Source organism: Psammomys obesus, unplaced genomic scaffold, assembly GCF_907164565.1.
Source record: "Psammomys obesus unplaced genomic scaffold, mPsaObe1.curated_primary_1811, whole genome shotgun sequence".
In the NCBI taxonomy this organism is placed as follows: domain Eukaryota; kingdom Metazoa; phylum Chordata; class Mammalia; order Rodentia; family Muridae; genus Psammomys; species Psammomys obesus.
In genome coordinates this window covers 29,386,050-29,401,469 of record NW_026596073.1, presented here as the reverse complement: position 1 = coordinate 29,401,469, position 15,420 = coordinate 29,386,050, and the positions used below count along the sequence as shown (strand labels likewise).

General features: G+C 44.6%; 1 protein-coding gene across 1 annotated transcript in view; it reads left to right on the top strand.

Annotated features, from left to right (window-relative positions):
- Positions 1-417: 417 nt before the first annotated feature.
- The window catches only part of LOC129690458 (pyroglutamylated RF-amide peptide receptor), a 34,513-nt gene continuing 19,510 nt past the window's right edge, over positions 418-15,420 (top strand). The window contains exon 1 of the mRNA XM_055626158.1: positions 418-757. Coding sequence (XP_055482133.1) covers positions 418-757 — 340 coding nt within the window. The remainder of the gene's footprint in view (positions 758-15,420) is intronic.

The window sequence follows — 15,420 nt, the reverse complement described above, 5'->3', positions numbered from 1 at the left end:
AGGGAGCACTGCACTGTGGTTGCGGCTTCCTCTTGTGTGATTTTGTTTTTAATTGCGTTGGGTAGCTGTGGCTCACATCATTTCTCAGGAGTAGACGGAAAACTCAATTCTCAGCTTCAACTTAAGGCGACCAAGGTTCTGAGAGGAGCGGACAGCAGGCGGATGGCAGGCTCCGCCCCATCCTCACCAACTCCAAGCGGCTCTCCGGAATTGGGGAAGCAACCTCACAGCTAAAGATTGTAGAGTCCGGGCACCGGGCTCAGACGGCCCCGCTGATCGCAGAACTTTAGTGAACTTTAAACACCCGCGAGCGAGGCCCCCTGGCGCCGCCTCCTGTCCCTCCCGAGCGCCGCGTTGCCAGCTGAGATTTCGACTTGGAACAGTCGGAGAGAGGGCTGGCAGGACTCCGCGCTCAGCATGCAGGCGCTGAACATCACGGCGGAGCAGTTCTCCCGGCTGCTGAGTGCCTACAACCTGACTCGGGAGCAGTTCATTCAGCGCTATGGCCTGCGGCCGCTGGTCTACACCCCCGAGCTGCCCGCGCGCGCTAAACTGGCCTTCGCGCTGGCAGGAGCACTCATTTTTGCCCTGGCGCTCTTTGGCAACTCTCTGGTGGTCTACGTGGTGACCCGCAGCAAGGCCATGCGCACCGTCACCAACATCTTCATCTGCTCCCTGGCGCTCAGCGACCTCCTCATCGCCTTCTTCTGCATCCCCGTCACGATGCTCCAGAACATCTCCGACAAGTGGCTGGGTGGTAAGAGAGTGACTATGCGCGCGCGCGCACGCACACACACACACACACACACACACACACACACACACACACACCTGTTGAGTGGGGTCACTAAGATTGCAACAGAGCACACACAATTAAAATAAGAAGTTAGAGCGTCTAGTGTTCCCACAGACATAGCTGGTGTCTGCTTTGGTGTTTTTACCACTGTTGTGTTCCTCCTCAGGAAGGTGCACAGTCTCTACTCATTTTCATCAAGAAGTGTGTTCCTGTGACCACATAAAGATCCCTAGGAAGTGATTTTAAATAAGAGAGATGGCTCGTGATGCCTTAACGCTCTGCCATTTCCACCCTTTTACTGCTGTCTTCCTGGTGTATGAAGAGTGTTCTTCTCCCAAACATTGCCCACCCCGGGTCTCCAGGGTATTTCGTCGCCACTGCTGTTTTCCATTCATTTGTGCTGCTTTTATTTCAGCAGGTGGCTCTGCCAAGTTGTTGGCTCGCGTCTCATCTAGCATGCGTTTCTAAGAGGTCCACTGTTGAGTATGCAGCCTTGACTTGACAAGGACTCTGTAGAAGGCGATAAACTGGTCCACGGATCACCTTCTCACACTGTCTAGAGAAATCACTGTTTGATCATTTGAGATTTACCCACTGCAACTAGTGTCAACAAATTCCTGGGACAATTCTGGACCCTTGCACAGGACTTCCTTTGGAGGCAAAGTCTTAAGAGTGACTACTTGATAGAAAGCAATTGTACTCCACTCGTAAAGGACATAAGCAACGTGGGATCATTTAAAGCAGTCCAAAGGCCCGTTTGCCCCTTAGTTCTAATGCAAGATAACTGGGCATGTCTAGAGTTCAGTTTTTTAATAAAGTGTTGAGGAGTAAAGAGCTTTGAAATTGGGTGGAGCAGATCATTAGCCCCATGCCAGAGTGAGGTGTGCTTCCCAGAGAGGGCCAGGCACTTCTTCCATGCAGAGGACGTGAACAACCAAGGTTTCCCTTCTGCTTCTGTTTCCTTGGCTTCCTGCTTATGGGAGACATTTCACTTTAGCTTCTAAATGTGTGTGTAGGGGAGGGGGAGTAATATGCTACATATCTGTGTCGTAGGGTTAGTGTGAGAAAGCATCATAGTGCTTTGAGAAAACAGTCCCATTAGGCATGGTTACATTCCTGCAAGCTAACGCGTAGTGGGGGAGTAGCAGGAGGACTGCAAGGTTTCGGAAGGCCTGGGCTTCACAGTGGGTTTCCATGAGAAGAACCTGCATCACAAAAAACAAAACAATGAGAGAGAGAGAGAGAGAGAGAGAGAGGTCATGCTATGAAAATATATGATAAAGAGCTGTTTAGTTAGAGGTGGCTTATATTTATATAGGACCCCATAAATAATGGTCTACAAGTTGAGTATTCAACAGCAAAATTACAGTTCAGATGAGAAGGAAAAACCCAAAGAAGACCCACAGATGGGTATGGAGAGATGAATTAACTTGCATGCTATAAGCAGGATAATAATTGCAAAACTACCAGGATACATTATCAAAAGAGAGTTCATGAGAACGTAAAAGATGAAAAGTAATTCATAAGTTATTTGACAAATCTATTGAAAAGGCTCCTGTATGAGAAAGTACCATCCGGGAATACAAAGGCAAATAAAGTCTGGGGTCCTTGTGGGATCTCAGAGGATACAAGAGGCCCCAAAGTAAGCAGACCTAAAACGTAGCAGATGAGGCTCACTCTGTTGTTGGAAAAATCCCAAGGAAACGTGCTTGAACAGACAAGGGGTCTGTGCGCACTCGCCACACCGTAGTTTGTGGAAAGAAAGCAGTGCTGTATTTTAAGAAGGCTGCATAAGGCATTTCAATCAATTTTATTAAATGGGAAACGATGGGAAGAGACAGAAAAACAGTCACTGCAAAAAGCGAAGGAAATGTGCTGTGTAAAAGCCAAAAATATGTCGTGGGGGGGGGGGGTAAGGATAGCAAAGCATCAATATGGAGATCACCTGGAGGGACCGATGGCAGATAGTAGCTGCTTCCCAGAAGGGCAGGATGGCTGTCTGGTATTGTCACATCCTCTTCTGCTGTAACTGTTCCTGCTGTTCCTCCAGAGAAGCCGAGAATGTGGATTTTATGACTTTGACATGTAGCTCAAACTAAAAAGCAAAACACAATTTTTTTTTAAACACACACATACATCTTTATGGTTTGGAGCATAAGTAATTCACAGTTCTAGTTAGTGGGTTTTCTGACAAGCCACTTCCCCAAACATTCTGGACAGTGGTAGGTGAGCAACTGCATTGTCTTTGGGTCCACTAGAGAAGGACCAGCAGCACCTCCCAAATCAGCACTTGCATTTTAACAAGGCACCCTGATGATGATGCAAATTAAAGTTTGGCGGCCAGTGGCTCTCACACCCACCAGCACAGAAAATCTCCCAAAGGGCTCTTACAAAATAAATGCCTTCGCTGGTCTGGAGTCCTGTGACAGGACTCACTGGAACTAGGAGCCAGCTGGAACTGCAAGGTGGAATTCTGGTCCTCAATTCCATTCCAGGCCTGTTTCGGGGATGTCATGTTACTGGTTTGTAATCAGTCCTAGATGGGGCTTTCAGAAATCAACAGCTACAATTGACGGCTGGAAAACAAACAACTCATTTTGTCTTGCCAGAGCACCACAGAGCAAAGACTTTTGCAAAGACATTTTCTTTTCTTTCTTTTTTTGTTTTCTTTTTTTATTTTTATTTTTCGATGTCTTACTTTTCTATTGCTGTGATAAAACACAATGAGCAAGGCAACTTAGAAGAGAAAACATTTAATTTGGCTTCTGGTTTCAGAGGGTTAGAGTCCATGCTGCTGGAGCTCAGGGACAAGTGAGAGCTCACAGGCTGAGACAAACCTCAAAGCCCACCCTCAGTGACACATTTTGTCCCACCAGGTCCACACCTCCTCATCCTTCCCAAACAGTTCAACCAACTGAAAAGTAAGTATTCAAATATGTGAGCCTTGGGAGCCATTCCAATTCAAATCACCATATCCCATAAAAAGACAGGAAGGAAAATATATGTGCAAACACTGAATTCATTTGCTGGACTACATTCTAGTCAGGAGGTCAACCAATCTGTAGCATCTATAAGTTGCCGAGCAGGGGGCAAGCAGATGTGGAAGCTCTTTATCTAGTTCTCTTCCTGCCTTAGGAACTTTTCTATTGCTGCGAGGACACACTATGACCAAGGCAACTTATAAAAAAAAATAGTATTTAATTGGGGGCCTGATTACAGTTTCAGAGGTGAGTTCATGGTGGGGATCAGGCAGCAGGCAGATAAGAATGGTGCTGGAGCAGTAGCTGAACCAAGCCAAGGTGGGGAGGGAGCTTAATGGCATGGGCTTAAAACCACTGTACTTGCCTTCCTTCTTATCAGCTTTTCTTTGAAAAAAATTTACTTTGTGTTCATTTCTAATTAGCATACAAAAATAACAGGTTTCATTTTGACATTTTCACTCATATATAACATTGTAATCTGCTCTCATTCACCCCTAATATTCTTTCTCTTCCTTCTCCCCACCTCATGCTGGACCCTCCTCTTCTCCCAAACATTTGCAGTACATTTTCCTGTGGTATATATCAGGAGGAAAAGTATGCAATGTTTTATCTCTTTTCTCCCATTAGCACTTTCTCTTTGTCCTTTTTCCCCTCTCTCTAGATTCCTTCTCTCCCTTTCAGCATCCATTTCAGAGAAAATATGAAATGTTTGCTTTTCTTGTTTGTCTTCCTGGGTCTGGATTATTTTGTCAAGTATGACCATCTCCAGTCCCAACCACTTTCCTGCAAATAACGATCTTATTCTTCTTTATAGCTGAATAAAAGTCCAGTGTGTATATGTGTGTGTTACACATTTTCTTTATGAACTTATCTATTGATGAACACCTAGCCTGATTTCATCTTTTAGCTATTATGACTAATACAGCATTAGCTATAGATATGTAAATATGTCTGTGGTTTGATGACTTAGACTTCTTCTGTTCACCTGGATCATGTAGAAGATGCATTTTTTAGTTTTTTGAAGACCCTCCATACTGATTTATATGGGAGCTATACACCAGTTTGCATCTCATCACAAACGTATGATGACTACTCTATCCCCATGTCCCTTACCTGGTCTGAGCTGGAGCCTTAAAGCACTTTGCACTTTCAATTTGCACTCCCCAATGGCTAAGACTGTTGAACTTTTTTTTTTTCGATCAGGTATTTGTTGGCTATTGGTATTTCAGCTTTTCTTTAACTCACTGCTTTCTAGGAATTCTTCCAAGAGGAGGTAGCAGGAGTGGAGATTCTCACTGAGAGCAACATGACTTACAGCTTTTCTTTATACTGTGACAGGACTCAACTAGGAGCCAATTGGAACAGGTTTGGGGCTGTGCCACCCATAGCTTTCAGAATTGGGGCCTGGAAGCTCTGTCTCTGTCCTACCCTATGATTGATTTGGTCATGTGTCAACACTGAACTGTCTTTTGCTCTCTGCACCATCAAATTTGCCTGTCCTTATGGATACCTTCCTCGTTGTGCCCTTTCTTCATCTTCTTTTGAACTTCTCATGGTGTTTGAAAGACTCCTCTGAATTCCCTGAGTTGTTTCTAGATAATTCAGAACTGATTTTTTTCCCAACCACCAATACAGGCAGTGTTCTCTTCTCCAGTGTTTCTTTTTCTTCATGTTTTAAATCTTCTGTCCTTTAGTGGGTCTCATGCTTCCTCTTACTTTGCAACGTCTTTTCTTTTTCTATTCATTTCTGCATAGGGAGGCTGTGGTCAATACTTCCATGCTTGACAGATGTCTCTGAGCTTTAATCACAATCTGGAGACAGTCTTCCACCTACCGGAAGACGGAAGATGATGCTTTGTAATGTTGTATTACCTTTGATTTTTCTATCACACCTAGAAATTCCCATGTGGAGAAACTGATGTGAAATCTTGTCAACATCCTCTGATCTCTCATTGTATCTTGCCTTCTGCCCAAGGTATAAACTATGTTCAATGGTACAACCATGGTTGTATTCAGTATTTCCTGAATAACTTCTCTGGATATTGAGATACCATAGGTGTGGAGAAAGCTGTGTCCTTGTGGAATAGCTGGGTTTTAGTTAGATCAAGAGGAGAAGGAAGTATTTAACAAAAAGACGGAGTGTGGAGGGGGAATTTGTAACTGTGAGGGGTTTCAGGGTGTACTGTGTAAGTATGAAAAGCCTGAGTAAGGATTTTCAGAGCCCAATGGGTTTGAGTCTGGACAGGGGTTGGGGTAGAGGTTGGGGAGTGGAGTTGTCTAAGATAGAGTGGGGAATGGATGACTAAAATAAATGGAAGCTTAGGACATAGGAGGATTAACTCTGAAGATCCAGAAGGAAGTAGAAAATCAGCTCTAATTCTATTCTCCCTTATGATCCTAATTATTATAAAGTAAGATGGGAGTGTTTAAAGCAGCGGTTCTCAACCTCCCTAATGCTGCAATCCTTCAATTCAGTTCCTCGTGTTGTGGAGACCCCCAGCCATAAAATTATTTTTGTTACTACTTCACAACTCTCATTTTACCGCTGTTATAAGTTGTAATGTAAACACCTGTGTTTTCTGATAGTCTTAGGCAACCCTTGAACCCGTGGTTCCACCCCAAAGAAGTCATGGTTGAGAACCGCTGGTTTGAAGGCTGTTAAAAGCAGTGGCCTTGCTAGGAGACCTCGAAGGTCTGTGCCCGGTTCATCCTGCTATGAGTACAGGCTCACCCGAGAAGAGAGAGTCGCTGCTGCTGCTTACAGGTCTATGGATGGCTCTTCCACAATCCTGGAGCGAGCAGTGAAGAGAAGGTTTTAATGGTGGCTGGCAAAATGACTAAAAGCAATTCCAAGAAAAAGCTCCTAAAATATCTCAACTAATGGCAGTGCCATCAAGAGAAACGCACATCTCTGAATTCTTACTACTCTTGAAAAGCACTGGCTGAGAAGCACTCTGCAAGTAACGAAATGTAAAAAACTAATTTTTCTGTAGTTGGTATAAAAGTGTTCCTCTCTATCCCTAGGCGAATCCTGCTTCCGTCAGGCCCCCAGCTTAGAGTGCCTGTCTTCCCCTATAGAAGTGCACCAAGCTTCAGGTTTCTCACCCCCATCAGGAGTGACAGGTCAGGAGGGCTGGAGCTAGGCTGGGTAAGCTCTTTCTCCTGAGTAAGCCTCTAAGGCCCTCCGAGCGCGAGCCTGAAATCCTGCCAGGGGTTGGGCCAGACCCAGAGTGGCTGGGGATCTCTCTGTGCCCTATGTCTGAGTTCCACGGAGGGGTGGCATACTATGCGGCCTTTAGGTTGGACTGGGCCTGATGCCACAAACTGGCCTGGAGAATTTATAGCCTGAGGGCCAGGCAGCTCAGAGGGGGCCTCCCCTTGGCCCGGAGCCGTGACGGTGGAGAAGGTGGAACCAAGGCCTGAGGAATCCCAACACATGAAGACCCCGCAGAAAGAACTAGAGCAGCTCAAGTTGCTCAAGCAGAAGAGAATCCCCCTAAGGTATATCCCGGCCGATGTGGGCTCACACTGAACGTTCTCTTTGGAAAGAGTCAGTCAGCTGACCGTATGCTGCTTTGATGACCTGCAGCCCAGTTTTAAGAACGTGGGTGGCTGTGGCCCACGCTGCAGAAGTGGGTAGAGGATGCTGGCCACAGCATTCAGGAGATGTGTAGAGCAGAGGCCCTGAGGCAGGCCTCTGGGGGAAAGCAGAGGAGTATTGAGCCTCTGGAGAGGGAGCCTGGAGAAGCTGGCAGATGATGCTCATGCAGAGCACCCTGGGCTGGGAGTGAGGTTCTGTAAGTAGGCCAGTTAAGTATCGACTATTCCCAAGGAGAGGAATATGAAGTTACAGAGTGGCCTGTACCCTTTCCTCTGCTCCCATGGTCCCATTTTGGTACCCTGGGCTATGAGAGCCTCTACTTCGCCTCTTTCCTGAAGACGAAGCCTTTCACTGTGTTCCTGTCACTGCTCTGGACTCTCCTATGTGTTCAAATTGAGGTGCCAGCGCTGACCAGGATGGATGGGAAGGAGGTAAACCAAGGGAATCTGGAGCCTGTGCCCACCACGGCTTCGGGAGTGGGTTCTTTGATTACTTAGGAGGGATTGCAAGCGTAAAGGGTGAGGCCCAGGAGAGGGGAAGCGGTGGAGGGAAGCTGTTCAGTGATGCCGCTCAGTGATTCTGAGCCCATCACATTGCTTTATTCTTAAAGAAGTCATGGGCAGAGGGAGTGGGGAAGAGAAGGGGAAGCAATGAAGAGGGAGGGAGGGAGAAGGAAGGAAAGAAAGATGGAGGAAGGAAGGAGGGAAGGAAGGAAGGAAGGAAGGAAGGAAGGAAGGAAGGAAGGAAGGAAGGAAGGAAGGAATAAATTTATCTCTGGGCAATGATTCTCAGTCTTTGAACACACGAGAATACCACTTGGGAGTTTTAACAAACTCTTGGTCCCACATTAAGAGTTTCAGACTTCATTGGTCTAAGTTGGTCTAACTTGTTTCACGTTTTCAAAAGTTCCACACATTAGGAAGAATTATTATTTCCAGCCAAAGCTGAAAACCACTGTAAGGCATAAATGCTGACAATGTCACGGATTAGCTTGTTATGAAGGCCAAAATTTAAAAAAAAAATGATTGAGACAGAGTTTTAAAAAGCACGGTGGCTTTCATATATGCAATCTCAAGGGAGTTATTATGTTTTTTAAAATATGAAAAAGACTCAGAAATGCTTATATAATGCAATGGAAGTTTGTGCAAAATGTGTCCAAGGACTCTAGGCATCTGTCCCACTATAGGCAGTCTGTTTTTACTTTGCTGAATCCTTGACCTCTCTGGAGTCTTTCAAGACAATTTTGTAAAGAAGTTTAAAAAAGTGATTTAAAAAAAAAAAGGTTGGAATATGAAACATACAAATAAAACACTACAAGAATTATTCTCTTTTGAATAGAGCTCTAGCTATGAATTAGCACACCTCACGGAGGTTTTCAGTCTGTTCTCCAGAGCTCCGAGGACTGGCTTATGTGAATGAAGAAGGAAGTGCTTTATCAGAACAGCACCTATCACTCTTTTTAACAAATACAACTTTGCCTATGTTTTTACATAAAAGATAACTATTTCACTGGATGGATAGGATAGTGGAGGAAGGATAAAAAGGACATGCCTTGAATGCTGCTTGGAACAGTTGGTGAGTTCTTAGAGATTACAAACTAGCAAACTGAGAAATAGGTTAAACGAAGTTGTAGAACTTGATTTTATTGAAAAGATGTTAATTTATGAGACCAGTTCAGATCAGAGGGCTTATCATGGAACTTTACTTTATTATTCAATTAGTGATGAGGTATACCAATTACATTTGTTGTAATAATTTTTCTTTTTCTTTCACACTTTAGAAATTTCTATATGGCCAAATTGATGTGAAATCAAGGGTACCAGGGGATGCTTTTTTAATTACATTTTTTGTTTTTTATATTAATTACAGTTTATTCACTTTGTATCCCAGCTGTAGCCCCCACCCCCTTCCCTTCCCAATCCTACCCTTCCTCCCTCATCTCCTCCTATGCACCTTTCCAAGTCCACGAATAGGGGATGCTTTAAAAAAAAATCTTTTAATGGTAATGATGACAACTATTAAAGAGTCTTGAGGGGGCTATCATTCAAGCTCTGTTTCCCTGTTCATAGCTTCAGGACCAGGGTAGCAAGGTCAAGGGTAGCTTCAGGTCCAGGGTAACAAGAGGGGATGATGGATAGTTGGAATGGAGAGTGAGCATGATGAGGACAGACTCTCAGGTGACTGGCTTCCGTGAGACAGCTCCTTTAATTGGGGGCAACAAAGGCTATTCAGGGTTTGAGTATGGGCTATCAGGGTAAGAATGCATCATTGGCCAGGGCCAGGGTTCTGGGGATGCCTTATTTGCATGAGGAGGAATTACTGGTGTTGGTGGAATGAACTTATAAGATAAAAGGAAGTTTAACCTGACTCCCAGCTACTTGACCTCTTCTGGAGAGGCAAAGGTGTGGGGGTGGGGCACAGAGCTAAGGGTGCCGGACACTCAGGCCAAGGGCAGACAGGGATGTATCCTACTCCTGCAGATTGCAGGACATATTTCTAGGGTTTGGACATGCCTCCACCTCACTCTTGCTCCAGGCCCGTTCCCAAGGAGAAGTACCCTTTTTTTAAAATAAGAAAAACAATCAAGAAATAGAAAGCAGCAGTAATTTTGGAAGTAAACTCAGAAATCGTACGATGGGACTAGTCTGAGTGTTCTTTTTCGAATTAGCTCTGTGCACATTTTTGAGAAAACAAACCAAAAAAGTGTCTTCTCTGTGACTACAAATCAAGAAAATCACTCAATTTTCATAGAAAGTAGAAGCCACAGGATTTTATGTAGAAGATCTTCTCTATGTAGGACAACAATCAGACTAATGACAGAAAAGGATATGATATTAAAAATCCATCTCTACCCCAGAAGATTAAAAAAAAAAAAGAAAAAAGAAAAGAAAAAAGAAAAAGGATACTTCTGGGTTTCTCTGGAAATTTCTGGAAGGACAGTAGCAAGGCAGGCCTCACTTTCACTCATAGAATCAGTTATTGTGAACAAAGTAATGGAATCCTGTGCTCAGAACCTAGTCATGTGATGGCGGTGGGCTGGATGGACAGGCTAGGAGGGCTTGTGTCACTGCTACCTGAATGACTTACATGGCAGATTCATTCTGGGGAAATTCAGGATCAGGTTCTCACGGTACTCTGGAAGGCTTACATGTCTCCAGTGAGACCACATAGGCAAGGCTTTACCATCATCTGAGCGGATTCTTGGCAAGGATGCCTGAAGATGCCTCTTAGAGCAACACACACTGCAAGCTACTGATCTCTCACCCATCTCCTGAGTTTGGTTCCAGTTGCGCTCAGAACTTCCCGCCTAGCCACAGGCTGTAGCATCTGAGAGTTCCTTTGTCTCTACCCTAGCAGAGTGAGCCATTGTGCAAGCTGCTGTTAGTCAATTTGTCATTCAGGTCGAATGCCCTTCTGAGGGACTGGAGGCAGAAGAAGCTGACCTGTTCTGAGTTGTCTAAGTAATAAACTCCCTGAATTTGTGTGGACCCACAAGGTCTCACGAGTTCAGGCTCGTTGATTCCTTGCTGCTTAAGTGTGTGAAACTATAACCAGCCAAGTTCATGGTTGCAGCAATGGCAGCTGTGGTCCTCTTAGCCACCAAGCTCCTCCAGAATGTTTGGCCCCTGGACAAGGAGCTCTAAGGAGAGCATACAGCATAGGTTTAGCCATACGTGAATGTAAGACTGAGTATCTAATACCCATGACACACACCTTTTGCCTTTTATTTCGTTGACATCCCCCTCTGCTATGACCTAGTCCCTGATGATGCTTTGAGGTTGAGCACTGTGAAGCTGTTCCATGTCCACCTCTCCTGGACTGGCTGAGGGGACCTGAAAAGACATATGAGTTTTGCAAGAAACTACAAAACCCATGTCTGCCCCAATAGTGTCTTCACCACCACTCGTAGCCTCCATGAGGGATGTGTCGACTCTTTCTGTAGTTCACAAAAATGGAACCATTTTTCTGCCTCTCCAAGTTGATGCATTTTATGACAGATCAGCTTCTATGCTGCAAGTTCCCAAATTGCTGTCTCCCTTTGCCGAGGAATCACAGATCAGAGAGCAAAGTTGGAGAGCTTCCCTTTTAGCTTTCTCCTAGCCCGTGGCACTGAGAGAGATTCAGCAGAAGTTGTTTTTGTTTCCTTTTCTCTCGGAAAAAGATTGTTCCCTAATGATTAACTCTGTAACAGCTGGAGAAATGATTCCCGTTTTTAATCTGACTTTTTGAAATGAAAACTAAGTGCACTCATTAGGGGGTGAGCCAGAATAGATCACAGAGATCTTAAAACACCTCCTGGGAGAAATTAGACAGTGGGTCAGTAAAGACGAGCTTATGCAGTGTTCCACCATTTATTAGTTGATTTATTATTAGCTGGGTTGTATCATATATTGCCTGGAATTATTAGAAGACCACAGAAGCTTAAAATTAATGCCTGATGCTGCCATCTGGTGGCAGAGGACAGCTGTAGGAACTATTATAACATGATCTTTACATCTTGTTGTGGTTTTGAATCAATACGTTTATGCCCATACACAGACGATATCCCCATCCTTGAGGGAAGAAGCTTCCCTTTGAGATAAATGGTATATAGTAACTTCAAAGACTCATGGCGCTTAGGGTGCTGAGAGAAAGTGACAGCTGAATGTTCAACCCTAAACAGAGTACCTATACCTCCCACCTAAGGCTCAGGGGAGATGGCCGAAAGGAGACAGAAAGAATTTAAGATGCGGAAGATAGAGGAAGGCATGACACAGATATTGCAGTAACAATCTCATGGCGATAGTTGCCTCCATTGGCTGGGCCTTCACAAGCCTGGGTCTATCATCAGTCAAGACTAGAGAGACTCGTGGGACCATAGTCCATCCTGGTGAAATACTGGTTACTGGTGGGTTCTGAGGGGGGAAAGCAGTCATTCTTTTCATTGGTGGATTCACAGGCGAGCCTCCCAGGCTCCAACAAATCAAAACCCATGTTTATGCATAACCGTGGTTAGACTCGGTGGATCACAAAACAAAACACAAAGATGTGAATATAAGTAAGGGCCTGTAAGGAGTACAGTGGTGAGCGAAGGGAGGGCACTGACAGAGAGGGAGACAGAAGAGGATCGGATGAAAGTAGCCATTGTATTTTGTATACATCTGTGCAACTGTCTAAAAGATCCAATACAGAGCCAGTTCTTACGGATTTCAACTTGATCTCAGAATGAAGTAAATACTATGTACACGTTTTCATCCATTAAAAAAAAACCACTTGGAAATCTCTTCCAATACTGCATGAAAAGACAACAATATTATGTTAAAGACATTTTCCTAATGGAATTGCGTTGCATGTGAAGCCTCCGAATAGTATACATTAGCAAAGGACAGGTTTGACGTCGAGATAGTTATTAAATAATGTGGAAATAATGTCTTTATTTGCAATCCTGGAAGAACTCATATGCCCGCCTCATCAGGTTGGTGCGAGAATGAATGACCATAGGTGTGAAAGGAGGGGGATCTTAGGTACTCTCTGAAGGTGTAGTTGTTGTTCGTAGATTGAGTGGTAGTGTTTCAAATGTGTAAGCTTATGTGTAGAATAGGTTTCTGGCCAGTAAGTCTGATTAAATGCTAAAGAAGAAAAAAACCAGTGTGTTGTTAGTAGTATCTCAAACACAGACAACTCAAAACGGTGCTAGTTGTATGAATTTGTAGCGTGTTTGTGTTCAATGCCAAACAATTTACATTAAAAGTTATTTCTGAGCTTAAATTACAGCGGCTCAAATGAACGCTTTGTACTTGGCAGTCAGGAAACACTGATGCTCCCATTAACTGCTGAGGCAGTGACATGTCCCCAGAGAAGGCACAGTGGTGCTGAGGACACAGCTGCAGCCGTTCAGTGCTGCAGCCCTTGCAAGGCTCGAGAGCATTTCCAGGCCGCCCCAGCCCGTAGCACACCATCCATGTCCCCACACAGAGATGCTACCAGGCCCCATCCTCATCTGGAATTCAAAACAACCGGGTGTGGCAAACTTGCCGTCGCTGTGCACTGCGGGGAGGCTGGAAGAGGCACCTAACTCAGTAACACCGCGCTGACCACACGCCGCCGGAGTCTCTAACTCATTTTACAGGAAGGGGAGGTCCAGGGGTGTCAGTGTGTCAGTTATCTACTCTGCATAACGAGTGGAATAACTAAGAAAATCATTGTTGGCGATTCCCTGAGGCGTCACTTTCGGCTTGGATCAGTTCTTGGGCTTGATTCAGCAGAGTCACTCATGAGACTAGGTTTAACTGGTGAATTGCCAGGGACTCAATGTGTTAAGTCCCAGGAAGAGGCAGGCCGTCTCTATCCTAGCACTGTCTTGTATCAGGGTAGCCAAGACCAGATCACCGCAAGCTCCAATGTCCCTGCAGAGCCAGCACAGGACATTACCATTCCTGGGATAAAGTAGGTCATTGCTCCAGCTTTAAGGAGCAGAGAAACATTCCTCCGTGTGAAGAGGAAAGGTCAAACGGACTTGAAGTCTGTAATGGAAGGATTTGCAGCCTCTATCCTCCTGTCTCACAGTGTCTTCCAGCAAGCTCACTGCCTAAGCTTACTTAGGAATCTGCTTCAGTTTGGGCGTAGGAAAGCAGTGGCTGCGGCGGAAGAGGAAGATTTCTCTTTCTTCAGTTACTCCTGCCTCCTGCCTGCTTCTGCCCCCTTTCTGTCCCCATGGCATAATGTGACTGCAGCAGTTCTACCCTTATGCCCAGATGGCTAATTTGGTAGTTAAAGGAGAGTTTCTGTAATGAAATTTTGATGTGATCTTTTCCTTAGAAACCCTTCATGGAAATGTCTCACTGTTAACCTGGTCCTGGCCAGGGAGCCACACATTCACACCCCTGTGCACCAAACTCTACCCTGACTCAGACAAATGAGCAGCTAACATCCCACTCAGTGACACCGCAGTGCTGTAAAACCTTTCTTTACTGCGGTATCTAGAAACAATCTTGGATTTGCTGTTATGAGGAGGAATTTCATTTCATCAAAAGCTAATCTAAGTGTCTCAGTGAGCCAGATTCAAGTAGTGGTTGTCTTAGCAGGTTCTGAGAAACACCGGTAATACATGGTGGAAGAATAGCTTGATTCTGTCTTTACAAACAGAGGGAACAAGCCTTGTAAGTTAGTGCTGACTAGCTCCCTTCAACAAACTAAACCAGGACTTACCGAAATGCAAAAAAATCGAGGAAGATGTGGATTTTGCATATAAATTACACAGAAGAATTGGGGGGATGGGAAAGTCCTAGACCTGGTTTCTCTGTGTAGCCTTGGCTGACCTGGACTAGCTTTGTATGCCAAGCAAGCCTTGAACTCAGAGAGATCTGCCTGTCTCTGCCTCCCCCAGTGCTGGGATTACAGGCATGTGCTCCACTGCACCCGGCTTCATCACCACAGAATTTTAAATGTAATTTGTTTCCAAGATACCAAACCTGCTGGTTAATGCAGTAAACACATTATTCAAAATTCAAATCATACTTAAATTAGATTTTCAGTATTGAAAAAAGTTGTCTGAAATTTGTAATTAAAGACACAATTAAAAAAAAAACGCTCAGTTTGTTTTCTGCACAGAAAGTCGTCAGTAGCAGATAGGAAATTCTATACAAATGTTTGGAATGAATCAATGAGTATCATCTTGTTATTTGGCACATTTAGAAATTAGCTATATTTGGTCTGATGATGAACATAAGAATGAGATTTCATCTTGTCTTTGTTACTGTTCTATTGCTATGAAGAAACATGGTGACTAAGGTAACTTTTAGAGGAAAGCTATAAACAAGGCTTATCGGTTTAGAGGGTAAGTCCATGATCAGCACAGTAGGGATCATGGCAGCAGGAAAGCAGGCATATTGCTGGAGCAACTGAACACTTACATCTGGAAACACGACCGTGATGGAAAGAGAAAGAGAGTTTACAGTCACATACCTCTCCCAACAATGCCACACCTCCTAACCCTTCCCACATAATTGGATGGACTGGGGAGCAAGCATTCCAGTGTATGAGTCTATGGAGGCTGTTCTCAT